Below are 18,970 nucleotides of genomic sequence, written 5' to 3'. Positions count from 1 at the left end.
CCCCCCCCCCCCCTGGATCGGATAAGATTATACGAATACGAAATTCCTAATGAGACAAATTGCTAATAGCTCACTCGACCGGTCGAACGCGTAACGGTGCTAAAAAATTGGAATGAAAAGGCCCCGATGGTAGGAGGTATTATTCAAATCGATGCGTACCTTCGTATCCGAAATTTATTGCTCCCGAAGACCATCGTGCCGATGCTGCCCACGACGTTGTAAATGTTCAGATTCAACATCTGTCCATCGGCCGTGTGCTCGTGTCGCCGCGTTACAAACACTTCAGGTCATCGTATCTCCTCTGCTGAACGTTGTTGTCACTCGCGTTTCCGCCTCGTGTGTCCGTCACCGCGTAACCAATCACACATTTGTTAACCTCTCTTTGATACTTCTCACTCGCCTCCGTGTATTCCGTTCGAACAGAAAGCGAAGGTCGCGAAATAACAATGGGTATACCACGCTCGACACTCGACGCGTTTTACGACTTCGCGTTCACCTACCAACAATAGCACACTATTGACAGCTGTCATCGACTTTCACGGAAAGATCCACGCGATACAAACGCCACGAACGCTGTCAACGGAATGACTGGGGAGCACGGGTCGCGATCGTCGACGCTGAGTCTGGAGTGGGGGAAGGCGAGCGAGCGAGAGGAAAATAGAAAGGTGGCGCAGCGGGAGACAAGGACGGAGCGGGCGACGACGACCGAAGATTCACGAAGTGTAACGAACAGACCGATCGAGGGACGAACGCGGCGACAGGTCAACGTGTCTCATTATCTTCCCCTGTGATCTGAACCGGCAAACTGTACGCATGTAAATAGTGCGGGGAACGCTCATGCTCGCACCCCTGAATCACATTAATGCTGTTGACAGGTCTACCTGGCACTACCGTGCTACGGTGGAAACAGCACGAGATGTATCTGCCAGGGGAACCGGTTTAATTTGATGTCTAGAGAGCGGCTAATAAACTTTGAGATATGTGATTCGCTCTTTTCTGGATTGCCTTTCGTTTCGTGACGATCTGCACGCCGCCGTGCCTCGAATTCGAACTATCGGTAGAGTGGGGGTAAAGGACACCGTAGCTAGCTATCGAAATTTAAGGTATCAATCGTCGGGCACGTCGCGTTTCATAGAAACTCGATTTCTGGGTCAGAAATGAGACGCTACAAAACCGTATTGTATTACAACCGTGCACATCGATGTTACACGACCCAAGTTCCCGACTTTACGGTTTACATCGTAAACGTAATATAAAGACGTTGACCTCGTTTCCAAATTTTCGTGGAACACGATGAAAAGCGTTGCAACATTCGACATTTCTCTGCTCATTCGACAAACAGTCGCCGAAGTTGTTTTACATCTTACGAGGTTGTTTATCGACGAGCAGCGAGCTTTACGAATTAATTCCTAAATGGGCAATCGGTTGGCGGATTATTACAAGTCGTGGACCCGTGATTCGCAGATTGCAACATCTGCAGTCATAACTCGTTTTCTAGGAGGACAACGTTCGTAAGTTACGGCCAACGGTGGGCAAGCCGCAGCCGCGTAATTTATATGTTACAACTGCCGAAGTTACGAAGCGAGAGTTTATGGCTTCGAAAGGACGCCGTGGCTTTCCCCGCTGCCAGTCCCGCGAGAGGACGCTGTAAACGTCCCCGTCGATCTGTACCGACCGCGTGATTATCCTTTTCACGTAATAAACATGGCCGAGGTATTCATTCGGGGTGGCGATTAAATCTCCGCGCGGCTGGCTCTGGTCCACGCACACGCCTCGTAATTTACACGCGCCTTCTGCAATCTTCCATCTTCGACAATGCGTTCCGATGATACAAGATCGCGCGCCGCGTCGACAGGGGGTGGCGCGCAAATCGCCGTTTGCGAACGTTCCACCATTTTATGGAAGAGATACAAGAATTTCCGCCCATTTTTTTCTCCTTGTTTTTCTTTTTACGAATTTAGTGTCCATCATTTTTCAGATTTTTAAAGTCAGATTTATTCCGAATCGCAATTTGCGTCTTTTACATTTTTGTTTTCTTTTCTTCTTTTTTCTTTTTTTTCTGTTATTAATAGCGAAGAGTTAGAAGTGTGAAATATCTCGTACGTGGAATGCGAGTCGGATCGATTTAGTATCTGGGCCATAATTTTTTGGAATTTAATAGTCATCTTCGTTTTAAATCGCAATTTGTACCACTCAGAAGTTTTTCTCTTATTAATGACGGGGAGTTAGAAGCGTGGAATACTTACTAGCGAAACGAATAGAACTAACGACATAACAAGTTGGTACGATGATAGCAAATGAGTATGTATCTTCGTATTCGTTCCAACAGAAGCAGTCGGAAAGTGAATCGCTGGGAATAAAATTAAAGGGCATAACGTCGAACCCGATTATTTTATTCAACCGATAATTAACTCGAAATGCTGTGAAAAATTTTTGATATATTTGATCCTGGAGTAATTTCATCCCGTAATAACTACAGAACTCTCTACTCCTCGGCCCCTAACAGGAAACATTCGAGCTGTCCGCTAGATTTACGATGTCTCCTACGAGAAGACAAGCGTTCGCAAAGAGCTAATTCCGTCGGAAACTGCCGTATGCTTTTAATAACAGCAAAAATATCTCGACCGGCTCGGTAGTGCTAGCAATAATCTATTAGCGATGCTAGACGAGATGTAACGTTTCGCACACACGCTTCTGAGAAATCGTAGCCAGCCTTGACCGCCGTAAAATTTCCATCGACATCTGACTCGGCCGCCTCCCAACGCGCTGAATCTTTTCTATATACGTGGCACGTCTACTCTTCCTCGGTACGTTAGCCACGTTTATTAGAAGCGAAGGGCGGTCAGGCGTGTTCAGCTACGGCCATACATTTTTAACAGTTTCCTCGATCTGCGAAGGTCCGGTCCTCCTTTTTCGCATTCCCGTGTAATAACAGGTCTGCCCGGCGAGATCGAGCGGATCCGCTCGTCCCAAGACAGAAAACCGGCACAGCCCCGGGCGATTGTCGTAGGTAAGTGAGTTTGACGCACAACGCGGCTGAATACTTGGCCAAGACCTCTCTCCAGCCTCTCCAGCCCGCTTCCACCGTCGTCGTTGCGTTCCACCTTCTTCCTTCTCTTTCACGCTCGATCGATCGAAAATACGACTCCTTCCTCGTTCGTTCTCCACCCCCCGGGATGGATCCACCCCGGCCTCCATCATCCTGTCTCCCGCCGAGGCATTCGGCTGACCCGCGCGTCGATCACCGCGACGCCGCTACTACAGGCGTCGCAGGCGGACAACAAGGGACGAAGAGAGAAAGCATCCCGTCCGGTTTGATCGATCGGGTGAAATGCCGTGGCGAGTCGAACGAGTCAAAATAAGGACTTCCACTTATCGCGTTGTGCCGGGATCGCGTCCACGATCTCTCGATGACGAATGGAATTCACGGGGACGGAACGTGGGGGCCACGATAACATCGCGAGATCCATCCGGACGACTGTCTCGGATAAAAGGAAAGAAAGAAAGCGAGAACGGGAGGAGAAAGAAAAAACGGTAACGAAGCCAAGAGGAGCAAAAAGGAGCGAAGGAAGAAAAGAAAGAAGGGGGCACCCGAGCGGGCCAGTTTCACCTGATTTTTATGGTCGCTCTTGGGCAAAAGCTGCATGCGCTGCGCGCGCGCGATGAGTAATACCGGCCAGGCTCATGTACCGGCACCGTTACTTTTTATCCTGCTCTCCTTCTCTAACAATCCCAACCCGAACTCGATGAGATACGATTTTGACCGGCGAACAAACGAACATCGTGTGTTTCTCGTGCTTTTACTTCTCTCCCTGCTTCTCCACCCGTTTAGTCGAAGGATGCTAGCAATGGAGCGCGCCCAGACCTCTATCTTGGCGCCACTAGGCGCGTGATTCGACGCCAGAGGAAGATCGTCTCGAATCGGGCAACTTTCCAAAACCTAGTCCACGAGCGCTTTTCACCTTGGTCGCGAGATCGAGGCAACGTCTCGGCGAAGAGGCGTAGGTAAGGGACGTTGTTGCGCTGACATTCGAAGCTTTAAATGTCACACGAAAGCGGGCCTATAAATAGGAGTCATCCCGTGCTTAATATCGGCGAGCAGCTTTCCGCGAGTCTGGTTTTTCGGAGAAACCGGTATTATTTTCAATGCTGGCTTCGGTTTGCTTTGGACTCTGGCCAAATATCTGGAATCGAAGGAATACCTCGCGATTCCGCGGAACGTGCACGATCGCGGAGGAAGCTGGACCAAGTCGGCACAGGGGGTACTCAACGACCGGGGGCAGGAGTCGTGGATGCTCGCGACGTGTCGCAAAGTGGCGAGGCTTGTTCTCGTTTATCAATGAGGCGGTTATCGGTGCACTTCCGCGGACAGCTGGAAAAACGACGCGGTAGAAAGTGCGTTTGCAGCTCGCTCTCGTTCCTGCCAGCGGAATGACAGATTGCGAGAACGAGGGCAATGCTACCTCTTCGTGCAGATATTTTTCTTATCGTAATAGTCGAAGGCGGAGGCTCCGCGGCGAAAGTTCTTTGCCTCCAGCCCGACGCTAACAGGCACCCACACCGCGAGCCACGGACTCCTCCATCCGTCGGGGATTCCAGTTGAAAAGCGAATTAACGCCTTAAACGTCGGCTAATTTTGTTTTACTTTCAATTTAGGCGCCGCGTAACGGCAGGGAATGCAATGGCAGAAGCCAGCTAGCTCGTAATACTTGTAAACAAAGATTTTATAAAATAAAATGCATTAAGTAAATTCGAAGAATTGTTTCCTTCATTTCATACCATCGAATACCAGGCACCAACGTCATCCAGACAAATATATATCCACACAGTGTCTAATATATTAAGACGACGATATGTTTCAATTATGCGAACACCAATTATAAGGTTCTAATTATACGAGCGTCTAACCTACGTCGCGTCTACGGAGAGGTGCAAATTACTCACGATATTTATTTTTGTTTCGAATTATTCAATAAAATCCATTCAGAGGATGCAAACATATTCTCCAAGCGTTTCTTTCTTCTTCCAATTTAATACCGTCTAACGAAATGAAGAATTTAGACCCTAGAGATGGACGCAGCGCCTAACAAGTTAACCCAAGGATGCGTTTCAGAGTGTTTAACCTTGCCGGAGTCGACTCTTCAAACATATCCTCGGATATACTCCGTGGAAGCGGCAGGAGGAACATTTGCAAAACATTCGATCGAGAATCGCTAATATAATCGTCAAACGAGCTGAACAGATGTCTCGAGGCTCGCATAGGTAAACCGTCCGACTTTTGCCCGCTGATGTCATTCGCTATTCTGGACATCTGTAATGCCTCTAATGTAACTGTCGTGTATATACCTACACAAGCTATTCCGGTCGGCTCGCGACCCTGGATCGTCCGTTGGGCTGAGCGTGGACGCGAGTCGTGGTACCGGCGAACAGCCGGCTCGCGAAGGAAAAACAAACCACGAATCAGACATTAACGCCTTCGTCCATTAATTTAGCGTGCGTCCTTTCATTTGTCGAGCCGGTCTAATAAATTCAGCGACGGTGTCGTGTAATTTCGCCACGGCGGCGTCGTGTTCAGCCACGCTGTCGATCAGATCACGGATCCGCGTCGATCTTTACGACCTCGACGTCGATGACCACGTCTGGCTGTTCATCGATTCGCCATGCCATCGTTCCCCGAATCTTCCCCGAGTCCTAACTCGTGCAACGAGTCTTCACTCTCTGTGTCCACTTCCCAAAATGCTCGATTCCTTCTAAGATACCCAACGTTTGTTCGCCAGATGCGTACACGTCATCTGTTCGCCAAACCTCGGACTCGGGTCCAGGCAGGTCGTCGAAATTCATCGGTTGCAAGTGTGTGCCACGGGTAATTGTAATGCAAACGTCAGGCAGTCTGGCACGTTGTACATCAGAACCTCAGGAACGAAGGAGGTACACGTAACTTTCGTCACGTTCGGCTCCCATGATACGGCATAATCTATTAGTACAACAGCAGTCTCCGAGTTTACACAGGTCAGTCGGTAATTTACGAACATCGTACCCAGAGGTTGTCCCGCGAGGATACTTAGATCATGGTTCTCGACCGGAGGAATTTATTATCTCTCCGTATATGTTATCTTTCCCAGCATCGACTGCGGTTGGTCTACCGTGAATCCATGCTCGCGAGCCAGCTAAGAGTCGATGTATTTATTATTTGACACCCGCCGTCTCTCGCCATTACTCACATCCCGGAAACCCTAATTCGTGTAAACAATCGACCAGACGGAATTCCCGGTTCAGCTCCGAAGCGACTGGATCACGTAGAGACTTACTTCGGTCTATTACAGAAATTCCTACCTCGGTGAAAAACCTCGTCGAGAATCTCGACGACTCCCAATCTCCGAAAGCTTCCTGCCTATTTCTCGTTATTCTCGTCCCGACCATCGTTCCCGGGAATTCGAGCGGCGGTATCGCGTCATCCTATTTATATCGCGGGCGTCGTGGTCGTCGCGGCGCGCGCGTTCATCCCACACGCGAAGGAGGCGAACATCCGCGGAGGATGGGCCCGTTGATCCCTGCGGTTTCAGACGCCCGATACCTTGCCGCAGGTGCAGCAGTCGCGGTTACCCTGGCAGCGGTGTCACTGACCCCGGGCAATTTTCCACGGAGAGCAAGCGGTCAACGATTTCCTCGGCCGTGTCGCGGCGGGTCGTGAAACGTCGTCGGGCCGTTTATTGCGCTCGTTCGTCGCCGGATCGCTTGGCTGCGAACACGCCGGAAACTTTACGAGCTGGGCCCTTTTATTGCGCGACGGTTCGGCCGCACGTGGCCCCTGGACAATCGACTCGCGATGCTTCGGAAGCGCGAACGCCAGGCCGACGGGTTTTTCCTCCGGTCGTACGCCAGCCCTGGGGCCACCCATCGCAATAATAAAGTCGTTTCGCGGGGAACACGTGGTCGGGGCAGGGAGGTGGTGGTTAGGTCGATCTCGCGCCAAGTGGTCCCCGCCCAGGGGGTTGCGACTGGGGACGGCTACGAAGGGAAACAGAGGAACGGGTATATCGGAGGAGACGAGGGATTCCAAGGACAGGGGAAAAGTAAAACCGACGCAGTGAAAGCTGCAGAAAGCAAAACGCGCGGAGAGGTAGCCGCGGACCTTATCCAGCGTCGACGCGGAGAATCGATGTTAACAGGGGAATCAATTAAACGAAACGCCGGGCGAAACTGGGGAACGGGATGGAACGGGTAAAATGGAGGACACGCTTCGTCGTGTACGTCGGTGTATACGTAGGTGGTACACGTGTTTATCCAGGTGCGAGCGACGGGGGTGCGGGACGCCGGGATTTCTCGCGTCGGACTCGGTTCCACGTTGATGGAAGTTTGGTGAAGAGACGACGGGTTCGAGTATTTCTTTCGGCTGGATCCTCGTGTTCTAACGGTATATTACTCGGTTAATAATGTCGAGCAATTTAAGCATTTACTCGCGAGATAAAGTGTCGCCATGGAGATACCGTTCCTCGAGACGCTCCCGTGAATCCGTGTCCGGTGTCCACCGGTCTCGACTCGCTGCCCATTGTCTTTGTCTTCGTTGTCGGTCCTGTCCCCCTGTCACTTGCTTCTTATGGCTCCCCGAGCTCTCTCGACGCGGCTGTTTCCTCGTCAACGGCGGAACCGAGCCCGAGCCGCGCAGATGGCGCTAGTTAGAACGCGCGGATAAGATGGACGCCATACCTCGCGGATCGGAATGAAGCCCGAGACGAGAGCATTCATTTCGATAACTGTCCGCTATTAGCGGAATAGACGGTATAGACGCGATGTAGCCATTCGAGGAATATTCCAGAAGAAATGAGACTCGTAGAAGAAAACGTTCTAAATACGCGCAGGGAACGGTGATGGTCGAGGTTAACGAGGGACGGGAGGAAACGGGTTGCATAATAAATCGCACGAATCAATATTAATTTTTTTTAGAGCGGTTTATAAAACGGAGATATCAGGGAAATCTGTAATCATTGTATTATGACCGGTGATTAATTAAATATACGTCGTATATATACACATGCAATAACGGGTTATCTGGGGAATATCGAACAAGCTCCCGAGTAGGCGTTTCCGCTCTTCGCGAAGACCTATCGTCGATTAGATACATTAATCCCCGGTTTATTAACGTCGAGCTGGCCGCTCGTAGAAAATTTCGTAACGTTCCAACGATATCGTTGCGGCATCCCATAAAATCGAAACGGACGAAGACAGCCGTGTGCCACATACGAGGGTACCGCTCCGAGTTTAAATCTCGCCTCTGATCGAACCGGATATCACCGGTTACGAAATTCGGAAACGGCGAAAGGACACTTTCTTTTCGACGGATGTTGATCGACGCACGGTTAATGAAGGCGTATACGCCACCAGTATTACCACTATCGCTCCTAAACTCGCCTAGAATTAGTCAGGATTGCATGCAATTGACCCCGTTCCTTGGCAAGTCGTCAAACGGGTCTCGCCACGCACGAAGAGAGGACGTTACGAGTTGGTGGAAGGCTGCTCGAAGGAGCGCGCTACCGTGCTCGACTTTCCGATAGACGAAAGTACATCTGCTGCAACGAGATCCCCGCGTCGTTCTCCTTTTAATTACCCGAGGATAATTAGCAGGCCCCGCGTTGCGTCCCACTGTTGCGCCACATGCATCAGCATCTTCGTCGCGGATAATCGTGCGAATGGCCGATGTTTCGCGGACGATAAGTCGGAGTGACGGGAACACGGTTAGGAATAATAGTACATACGTGCTTTTTACTCCTCGCTAGTTTCACCGTATATATAGATTACTTTTACAACTCATATCCGCGGAGATAGAGCGTTTAATTATGTCTGGCGATAAAAGAATGGATCGAGTTCGAACGATGCGCTTTCGCATTTCCCCTCGAGAGATCGAGAACCGATAACTGTAACTACGCCCGATAAGTATATATATTTTGTCAGATAACCCATCGATCCCTCGATCAAACAGCCGCGTATTTTATTCCAAGCCGCGCCGTCGTTCCAATGGCAAACAAAATCGCCATAGTTTCGAAATCGCTTATCAGTTCGCCGGATAGGATCGATAGAATAAACGAACAGGGCAAACACGCAATAAATTTTTCACCCGTCGAACGGGACACGCGCACCGTCGACGTTACGTCGCAGATCCACGCGATCCCGATCGAAATCGGGCCCTCGAGTGTCGATCGTCGTGACGCAATGGTGAACGCCTATCAAAGATTCCTAAGATCATCGAATATCCGCTATCATTGACGCGAAGATTACCCGAACACACGCCCTGATAACGAGTACGATTTATCGTACTATTCTATATCCGCTATCATTGACGCGAAGATTACCCGAACACACGCCCTGATAACGAGTACGATTTATCTATTTAGCTGTCACGTGTTGCCATTTTTCGCGATATCTCACGCGCTGTCCAAAGTCACGAATCACGCGAAATTCGCGTAATATCCCAAGAATATTCTTCTATTCTGTATCTCGTATCGAATCGTTGATCAAAAATCGTGTCAGCGGGGCCAAGAAATGTCAACCTAATTTCTTTCGCGCGAAAAGGTACACCATTCGAGACACGGTGGCAAGAGAACGAGAAGAATGGCCGCCGTTCGCGATAATACGATACACCGTGGACCCCTTTTTCTTCCTCGGCTATACCCTTACGCGGTATCATCCGACGTGGCAAAGAGTGCAGGCTCGTCGACGGGTAACCGGTGTTAAGCGATACCCGGCATACTCGCCGGCTACCCTGTCGAGGTCGCGGTCTTGCCTCCGTGCAACCTCAGACGCGGAATGGAACGAGTTTCGCCCGTGGATCGGCGAAAAGAAAGGGAGGAAGGTACGATCGAAGAGCGAAACGAAGGGAACCGGGAAAACGTGACCGACTGGGGTCGAACACCGTGACGGCAGCGACATCTGGAATCGGCCGATCCTTGGCAGCGAGTCGCTGGTGAAATGAAGTATCGCTTATTAAGCGATAATTAACAGTCGAGGGCTGAAACGAGATCGTTCGCGTGTACACGTCAGTCGTGGCCCACATCTGGCAAAGCGTTTCGAGCAGGCAACTTTGTTTCCGAGTAATTTCTTTGTAATTCGGATCGCGAAGCGTGGCTAACGAGGAAAATTGGTACACATTCATGCATGATACTGTTAGCGAAATTCCGTCTCAAAGAGATTTACAGTAGGCTTTGTTGTAAACTAACTATGGCTATGCAACGATGGTGACAGGTCAATACCGATCTTTGGACTTCAAGGACCTTTGAAGCTATGCAGGCATCAAGGGGTCAGTTTTTGGATTTAAAAGGATTTGCTGTCTCCTGGAACAGTCAGTCTCAAATCCGGAACAATTGTACAACGCTTTTAACTCTTTGAGGCACGCTAGGATTAACACTTGAGTGCGGTGCCGATTTTGCTATACTTTCTGTTCAGGCGACAGCGAGTGAGCACTTGATGCTGAGAGCTCAAGTATGCTGAAGAGTATGGACAGAAGATTGCTTTGTTTCATTTTGTCGTTTGGACTATGAGAATGGTGCAGCCAATGCAGCCAACAAATATACAAATTATAAACAGAAAGTAATAAGGTAGGGAATACCAGAAAGGCAAAGAGGCGATCACAAAGAGACGATCAGTCAGGAAAAACCACGAAAGTGTAAAGAAAGATTTACTTCAGCAGAGGGAATTTAGTTTTTGCAGTATATTAATTGTCATTAAGAATTGTCAATCCCTAGAATCCACGTAGTTCAAACGAAAAGTCTACTGTCAGTGCCCAGGGATTGACGTAGCACTCAACGTGTCCCACCTTTTTGATGCACCGTGATGCATGGTGGGTCATTTTTAGTCCCACCTCGAAATATTGCAATAGCTACACGCGTAAAGGTTTATATTTCGTCTTATTTACGTATAACAATTGATAATACCTTCGACAAACGTTAGAAATATATTCGCTCGCGTTGACAACATTTAGCATGCCAGTACAGGTTCATCAATTGTTGCAAGCTGAAGGTTTATAAGGCGACAATCTTTCTTTCCTGGTTTTATGTTTCTACATTACGTGATTCCTTTGTTAGTAAAAATATACCAATTTCGTTTCATTTAAAACGCAATAAAATTTCTATGCAACATGAAGCTATTTTATTATCCGAAATCCTGTGCCGCAAAGAGCTAAAGTATTCTACACCTACATTAACGCATTAAGTGCCACATTAACGCTAGATTTACGGAACAGAAGGGTTGCTCCAATTATACGATGGTAACTTATATTAAGACTGTTAACCCTTTGCACTCGACGATTTTTTAGCTAGAGAAGAGTAGAAATTCAAGGATTCTCTACTAAAAAACTGACGATACTTTTTGAGCAGTAAATGAAGAATTGTATAATAATAGAATTGTAGAATTATTTGACTTCGATACTTCGCACACTGTTTCATTACATTAAATTTGATATATTGATTAATATCGATGTTCCAAATTTTATGAAATGGTGACTGAAGCTCACCCTATCGAGTGCAAAGGGTTAATATAATATATAATTGTTTTTAAATTTAACTAATAGTTAAAAAAAAGGCACGTGGTTTCCTTCACCTGTCAATTTGACAGATGTCCTCAGAAACAGGTATACAGATAGCGTCCGTAAACCTAGTGTTAAGTATTCTCAGGGACTAGCACTACTTTCCGTTCGGGCCCCACCAGTCCTCAGGGACTGGCCCAGACTAGGACCAAAAGGTGCTAACTTTTGGTGTTAAATTCTTCGCCATCTTTGAACCTAATGTTTGGCAATTCCTATTATAACAATTGGTACAGTGTCTCCGAGTTTTACGAACACTTCGAACAGAACGTCAAGCGAAACAGGCTGAGCACTTAACGAGTTGAACTTCATACATCTATTGCTGTACAACCGAATAAGGTTACTTCCCTGCACGCTAAACGCTGTGATGTCATGCTAGAAATTGCAACAGGCTTCGTCTGACCTGGTTGATGTCTCTCTTCCCAAGCTCTAAAAAGAATCCTTTATCCGGGCGTTTCTCGAAACGGCCTCGGATGACAGGCTCGTTGCTCTTCCCCTTTGAACGCGAAACGATCTTCCGGATCGGGTAGGCGCGCGATCGTTACGCGTACTCGCGAGCGTATTAATCTAGCGAGCCGAGCGCAACGGAAAGCGAAAACCTCGGTCGCGAGCGGATCCGGTAGGCACGCTGCGGGTAGCCGCGCGATTCCTCGCGATCAGGACTGCCGGGTAATTTTTAAGCGACGGAGCATTCTTCCAATAGCTGCGGACTTTACGATCGTTGTTAACCGAAACGTCGATCCATTCCAGGGACTATTTAATTGCGGCCGGCAGGTCGGCAGACGTTTCCTGTGGAAACACATTCCTGCACACTCGACCCAGCGGAGGCACGAAGCTGAGGAATAATCGCAATCGCGCGATTAGACAACCCGGATCGCTCGAGTGGGATCCGCGATCCGAATCGGCGTATTTTTCCCGCCACTCCGGTTGCTATGTAGTCAGATGTTATCGGTTGGAAAAATAAATTCGCGCGATTTCTCGGGCACCATTCGCCCGCTGCACGGGAAGATTCGAACGTGTGCATAGGTATTACCGCGGCGTTGCGACTCGTTGTACGTTAGATCTCGTTGAACGAGGCCGAATAGCCGACGAATTCTCACGCGTTCGACTCTTCCATCCGTGTGCTGGAACGGCAGTGCCACGGCGAGCATAATCGAGCGCCGAAGAACGGGCAAACACGCCCGTGGTGCCACGCGGTAACCTTTTTTCTGACATTTCTGCCTCGTGGCTCGGTTTAGCCGAAAGGTTAAGCCTCCGCTTGAATACCCCGAACGAAAGAGGGAGAGGCGGCGAAGAACGAGCGGGGAATCGGCAGCCGAGCCGTAATCGCCGACTCCGCCACGCAGAAGATCTCCGGTCCCCTGTCTTCTTCCTGTCGAAGGTTGAAACGAGCGGAGCGGTGTTGCCCCGCGAACCGTGTCCCGAGGTCGGAATCTCGTGCAGTCGCTACGACCGCTCGACCGTCACAGAAGCCAGCTGGTCACCCAATCAGAGCGAGAACGAAACAAAAGAAAGGTGAAAAGACTTATCGCCCCGTGAGATCGAGCCTACATCCTGTGGCCTGCCTGGAACGGGTCTGACCGGTGAATCCTCGCGACCGTGCAATTACTATTAATCCGTCGTTAATTTCCTCTCATCCCGGTAGAGTCGCTCGTGGCTCCCTCTCGATAAGCTTCATTGCGAGAGGAGTCTTTATTTCGATGGCGTCACCCTGCATATGGATCTACGCTGCTTCGAGCAATCATCGAGCCTATCGGTTTTCGAAGCAGGACTGATCGTGAGTGACGCAACGGGTCCTCACAGGGCCTATAAAACCCTGTGACGGGACTCTTTCGACAATCCACCGTCTGCGTCACGCATCTCACAAAACTCAAGCCAATTTGTACCGCAAGAGAATAAAATATTGTAAACGATCTTAGAATAGACGGCGTAAACAGTCAGGCGACAGGCAGCGTCTCCGACTGTTTAAAACATTTGAACTCATCGATGACGAGACGATCGGTCGAGGGGTGTCAAACCTTCTCGAACCGAAGGACCGTCAGTAAAATAAAAACCTTCGACGAAGAAAGACTTCTGGACCACCAGCCCTATCTCCTGATCCTTCCGCTACAACATAATCAAAGTTTAAAGTTCGATCTCTATAAATCCTATCTTTACTACACGATGCACATTGCCGATATCGCATCGATCACGATCGTTCTCTCGTGACCCAAAAAAGCACGGACCACGAAGAGACCCCGCTTCCGTGAAACGCGCTGCTCTGGTCCCTGGACAGCCGGAGAGCTTGGCGCGCGATCGACCTTGCCCGAGTTCTTGCTTTTCAAGAACGCGGGGACGTCTTGGGTGACTTCTTTCCCCTCGCGACCACGACTGGTTCCGAGTCGTGGCACGAAGACCAGAGCCGGGTTCGCGCTTTCTATCTACCCCGAGCAGTGATCGCGATCACTCCCGTAACAACTTCGTCAAGGACACCGGAGAAAGAGCGGCGGGAGGACGAAATCGCGGTGGCAGGATCCACGGGGAAATAACGATCGAACGGCTTAATGGAGGATTTACGTGAACGCGACGATTAAAAGCAGCGCGGATCGTAAAGAGTTGCTCGTAGCCAGCGACGATGTCGTTTAAGTGACTCTCACCGGACGCGATTCAGGGAAAGTCACACGCTCGTAAATCAACGCGGTAATGGGCACCGTTAGATTTGCAATGATAATCTGATGGTAATGCATACGATTCGGTCGAGCGAACGAACGAGAAAATAATTAACGAGCAGAGCCGAGAGTTCGCCGAACTATCGGCATTGCCGGCGCTGATCCCCGGGGATTTACGAGTTCCCGGATTTAAACCGGCGCAAAAACGAGCATCGAGGGATCTCGTCTGGCTTCGTAGCCTGATAATCCGTCAGTAATTCTTGCTCAACGCTCGTACGAATCAGCAACGATTCTACCATCACCGGCCTGGGTAGTCGCGAGTTTCTTTCCACGGATATAGAGTGCTTAAGGGAAAGCTGCTTGCGGCATTTTTTCGCTTTCAGCCGTAATCTCGGCAAACTCGCGTGGTGAACTTCGCTGAACCGGGATTGTATGTTTACGGCCTGGCCATCCGTGGATTATAAAAAAGTGACATTAGAGAATCGATAAAGGGGAAAAATGCGCAGTATGCACGAGACCAGCCGGCTCACGGGGATTAGCGGCGTAAGCCTGCAAATTGTTAAACAACCATCGGCCATTTTTATCGCGCGAATCAGAGCCGGTGATTAGCGGTAATCCCCGTGGAATTTAAGCGGATTTTTTCCACGCCTGTTTCCCCGGCTCGTAAACCCAAAGCAGACCCCCACCGTTTATAGCTGCTCGCGGAACGACGCCATCGAGGGATGCTCGAGAAGTTTTCGCGACGTGGCGCGTCGGTTTCGCGAGTGATCTATCGATCGCCGGGCGCCGTTAATAAGCGTCCCGTCGACAGCGCAGGGTTAGGTGTACCCGCGGTTACCTCTAATTCAGCTGATCGATCGCGGGATAAGCGTATCGTACGATGGGACACTGCACGGTATACGTATAATAGACGATACTCGCGAGCGCCAAGCCGCGGCAGCAAACCATTTACCATTCAATTACGCCGCAATTACAGGATCGTGTGCGTTCCGTGGCTCAAACTGCTCTCGACGATAGCATACCGTGCGCCTATCCTCCACCGACGTTTCGACCCTCTCTCTATCCCGAGATCTTTAATTGACGACCGTAAAACGAACGGGCCGCGAGATCTCCGCGATTACGAAACGCGACGGAAAAATGATCGGCGGTAATCCGAGCCGAAAAGCGAACGACTGATCGTTCAACTTTTCCAGCCGCTGTATCGCTATATCGCGGGTTAAACTAACGAAGAGTAACGTTACGATCGCGGCAGAGAAATGATTACGTTCATTAGGAAGCCATGAAACTTACCCCTGTTGCGCGTGAGGAGGAGCTGGCCGCGGCGGAGGAGGCAACGACTTCCTGCCCGGAGTGTTCTGCCGCGGTGCCAGAGGCGGAGGAGGAGAGCTGGGAGAACCGGTACCACCGTATCTGTCCGTGGGACATTGGGGTTGAGGCTTCTGCTTCGGTGCGTCGATGTACTTGGGTGGCAGTGCGTAGTAGTTCCTCTGTGTCACGTCTCCGTGACGTTGATGATGATTCGGCACGTATTTCGGGGGCTCGTGGTACTTCTGAGGGCTCGACTCCGAGGGGAACATCTTGGAATTGGCCTCGTAGCCGGTCTTCACTGGACTACCAATGGAGAAACCGTGGTTTCCACTTTCTAGATACTTGGTCGCGCACTTGGAATTCTCTGGGACAGGCAGGTAGTTCGGTCTGGTCACCTGATTAGGCTGATTACTCGAGGCACTTTTGTCCACGCTTTTAGGCACTTGCGGTTGGGGTCTCTGACCTGAGGATGACTCCAGTCTCTGGGCGGACTCGTTCCTGAGCAAGCCGGCTACGTCGATTCGCGTTCCGTCCACTCGCATAGACTCCTGTCGAATGATCCTCGGCTCCACGGGTACTTGAGGGGCAGGTCTCTGATTCCCAGAGTCGCTGTATCGCTGCGAGATGAGATCAGGTAGTTGGGCCGGGGGCCTGCCGGAGAAAGGCCGCTCCTCCGATATTCTCCTGGCTGGCGTTACTCTACCATTCACCATTAACTTCTGCGTCGACGGGTATCTCAAACTGGACCGACCGGTAGCTACCATTCGGTGTGTGGCGAATCCAGCGGAAACCCCGTTCTCTAACACCATCTCGGAGTCTACGTGTTTCAATGCTATGGCAGCCCTGACGAATTGGTGTTGCTCTTGCTCTTGGGACACCGTTTTCGCGGGAGAATTCGGCGATGACTTCCCGGACGATTTCTCGTGCTCTCTTTTCGAACCGTGCTTAGACCTTCTCATGGAGTGTCTCTCTAATTTGTGTCTATCGCAAGATCTGTCACGGATCTTCGATTCTTCCGACTGATGTAGAGTATTGTTAGGCTTGCGTTGACTGTCTTGGAAACAATCGTCGCTGAGTTCCGGCGGTGGAGGCGGCAGTGGATCGTCGCAATCGTGGACTTCGTTCTCGGTTACAGTTGGAGGCGAGGGTGGAGGCAGGTCAGGACTGGGTACGCGGTCGTTGTAGACGTTTCGCAAGTGCGGTTTCTTGGGTGGCCTTTCCGGGACCCAATCGTCGATCGATATGGCTGGTCCCACTATCACGGGGCCTAGCAAATCCGTGGAGAGACTGCCACAGCTGTTGCTGTGCTGATGCTTGGGACTCGACAGTTCCCCGTTACCCTGGTTCTGATTTCTGTTACCGTTTTCCCGCCAAGTGCCGCTGGCGTAATCGGAAGCCGAGCTGGCACGTCTGGAAGAAGGCGGTCTAGGGCGAGGGGGTGGCTGGGGCGGAGGACTTTGCGGTGCAGGGGCCGTTCCTTGGGCTAATTGCGGTTCCGACTTCCAGGATGCCTGGTGATGTCTCTCGTAGAAGGAGAGCAGGGCTTTCTTCTGTATGGCCTTCAACGTTGGGTCAGATACTCTATGGCGTTTCTCTGGGTCTAAATAGGTGTAACGCATCTGTTGTTGCTGCTGCTGTTGCTGTTGCTTCTCCAGTTCGTTTATGCGCTCTGCCACTGACATCTGTGGCTGTTGGGCCAATGTCGGTGCCATTCTGAAAATAAACACGTACATTCGATAAGATACAACGTTTGACAGGAATAAGGAGTGTATCGTATTCAATTTTCCGACGATACCTCGAGGACTGCGTAGATTCCTGAGGCTGAGTAGTGCTGACAGGGTACAGCTTGCGCTGATTGCGTTCGCGATCTAGATACAACACGCTCTCCGAGTGGTGTCTCTGCGGAGTCTGAACTCTGGCACTGTGAGCGATCAGCTGCTTGCTACACGGTAACCCGTTAGCCTGGCTAACGTCTGACATAGATCCGTGTATAGGATTCCAATTTTCCGGACTCTGGGAGCTAGTGACGCCCATCTGCTGGCGTATCGGACTCTGAGGCATCGGTTGTGCCAGCGATCCATACTTATCACCCTCGATCCTAACCGAATTGTCCCATTGAGATCCCGACTGCGATTTCTCCACCAATGATTCCTCGTCGATGTTCGACTCCTGCCATTTGCTCTCGCGGACAGACGACGAAACGTCTGCCACGTTAGTGGACGCGTTGCAGTGATTGATCACAGCCGGCAAGCTAGATCTACCTTGACTCTGTTTATTGCGATCGTTCATGGAAACTTGCCACTTGTCCGGCCATTTTTCGCTGTGTCTACCCTTTGTGGTCGGGGACAATCCGCTGGTGCTGACGTCGCTCATAGATCCTTGCCATTTGTCATGACATCCGTTGTTGGGCTTCTGCGGTAAAATTCCACCGTTTACGCTGCTGACGTCTGACATTGATCCGTGGTGCCATCGATCCGACGCGCCCTGTCGAGCCGGTAATCCGCTGGATACGCTAACGTCCGACATCGATCCGTGCCATTTCAGAGTCTCGCTGCTCGAGGCGCTTCCGCTGGACGTCGTCACGACGCTGTCTCTTCCTTCCCTCGAGGTGTCCTCCCAGGTGGACGTCGGTCTCTGAGCCACTGCCTCGCTGTCTCTTCTCAATCTGCACGAACGATTCGAACGTAAATACACAACGAGATACACGATCGTTAAACCCGCCATTAACCGTAGCCAACACACCTGTCAAGGAACGGAGTGTTCGTAGTAGAGTCCACACTGGAGACGTAACTATGGTAGCCCTCGGATTGTGCGTAGCTAGCCTGCTGAGAATGTTGCACCCTCGTGTATTCTTCAAGTCCCGCTTGCGTTAGGGTTGCCTCCCTATAAATGTCCACCTACGAAATTGGAACTCGATCAGTATCACCGATCCATCAACGGCAAACGAGCACAAGTTAACGCGCGTTACCTGGGACACCTGGGGATCCTGGTAGCTCCTAACGTAGGCTTCCAAATCGGCATGGCTGAGGGTCTGAGCGGTCTGCTGCTCGCGCTCAGGAGGTGACGGCACCACGTACTCCGCGTCGCCCAGAGCTTTGCCCTCGCGATCCACGCGAGGCCACAATCTCGGTTCCTCCTCCACGTTGCTTCTGTTGCGCGACTCGAAAGTCTCCGCCGGGATCTTCTCGCAGCGTTCCATCACCGTCTTCAGCTGCAACAGGAAGATCGTTGTTCTTCCTGAGTGGCATTCGAAACGCTTTCGTTCGTCCGCCTTCGCGTACGCTCCGCGTCGTCGTACGCTGCGTAATCGATTGTGCAATCAGCGTGTGTGTGTACATTTGCCTGAGCCACGCCGCGTAATTGAACTTTTAAGCCTGGGCCCCGTTTTTGCCGAGCGGGCCGCTCTTCGCCATCGAGTGTCAGCGTAATGCCTTTCGGTTTA

At 50.6% G+C, this 18,970-nt stretch overlaps 1 protein-coding gene across 1 annotated transcript in view; it reads right to left on the bottom strand.

The window, feature by feature from the left end:
* Positions 1 to 18,970, bottom strand: part of Shrm (shroom) — a 183,852-nt gene that overhangs the window by 51,388 nt on the left and 113,494 nt on the right. Inside the window, 4 exon segments of the mRNA XM_017904310.1 lie at positions 15,511 to 17,241; positions 17,324 to 18,193; positions 18,271 to 18,425; positions 18,497 to 18,739. Coding sequence (XP_017759799.1) covers positions 15,511 to 17,241; positions 17,324 to 18,193; positions 18,271 to 18,425; positions 18,497 to 18,739 — 2,999 coding nt within the window.

The sequence above is a fragment of the Eufriesea mexicana genome, unplaced genomic scaffold, assembly GCF_001483705.2.
Source record: "Eufriesea mexicana isolate 0111107269 unplaced genomic scaffold, ASM148370v2 scaffold2839, whole genome shotgun sequence".
NCBI classification, from domain to species: Eukaryota; Metazoa; Arthropoda; class Insecta; order Hymenoptera; family Apidae; genus Eufriesea; species Eufriesea mexicana.
Note: the sequence above shows the minus strand (reverse complement) of the source record. Positions and strands in the feature narration are given on the sequence as shown.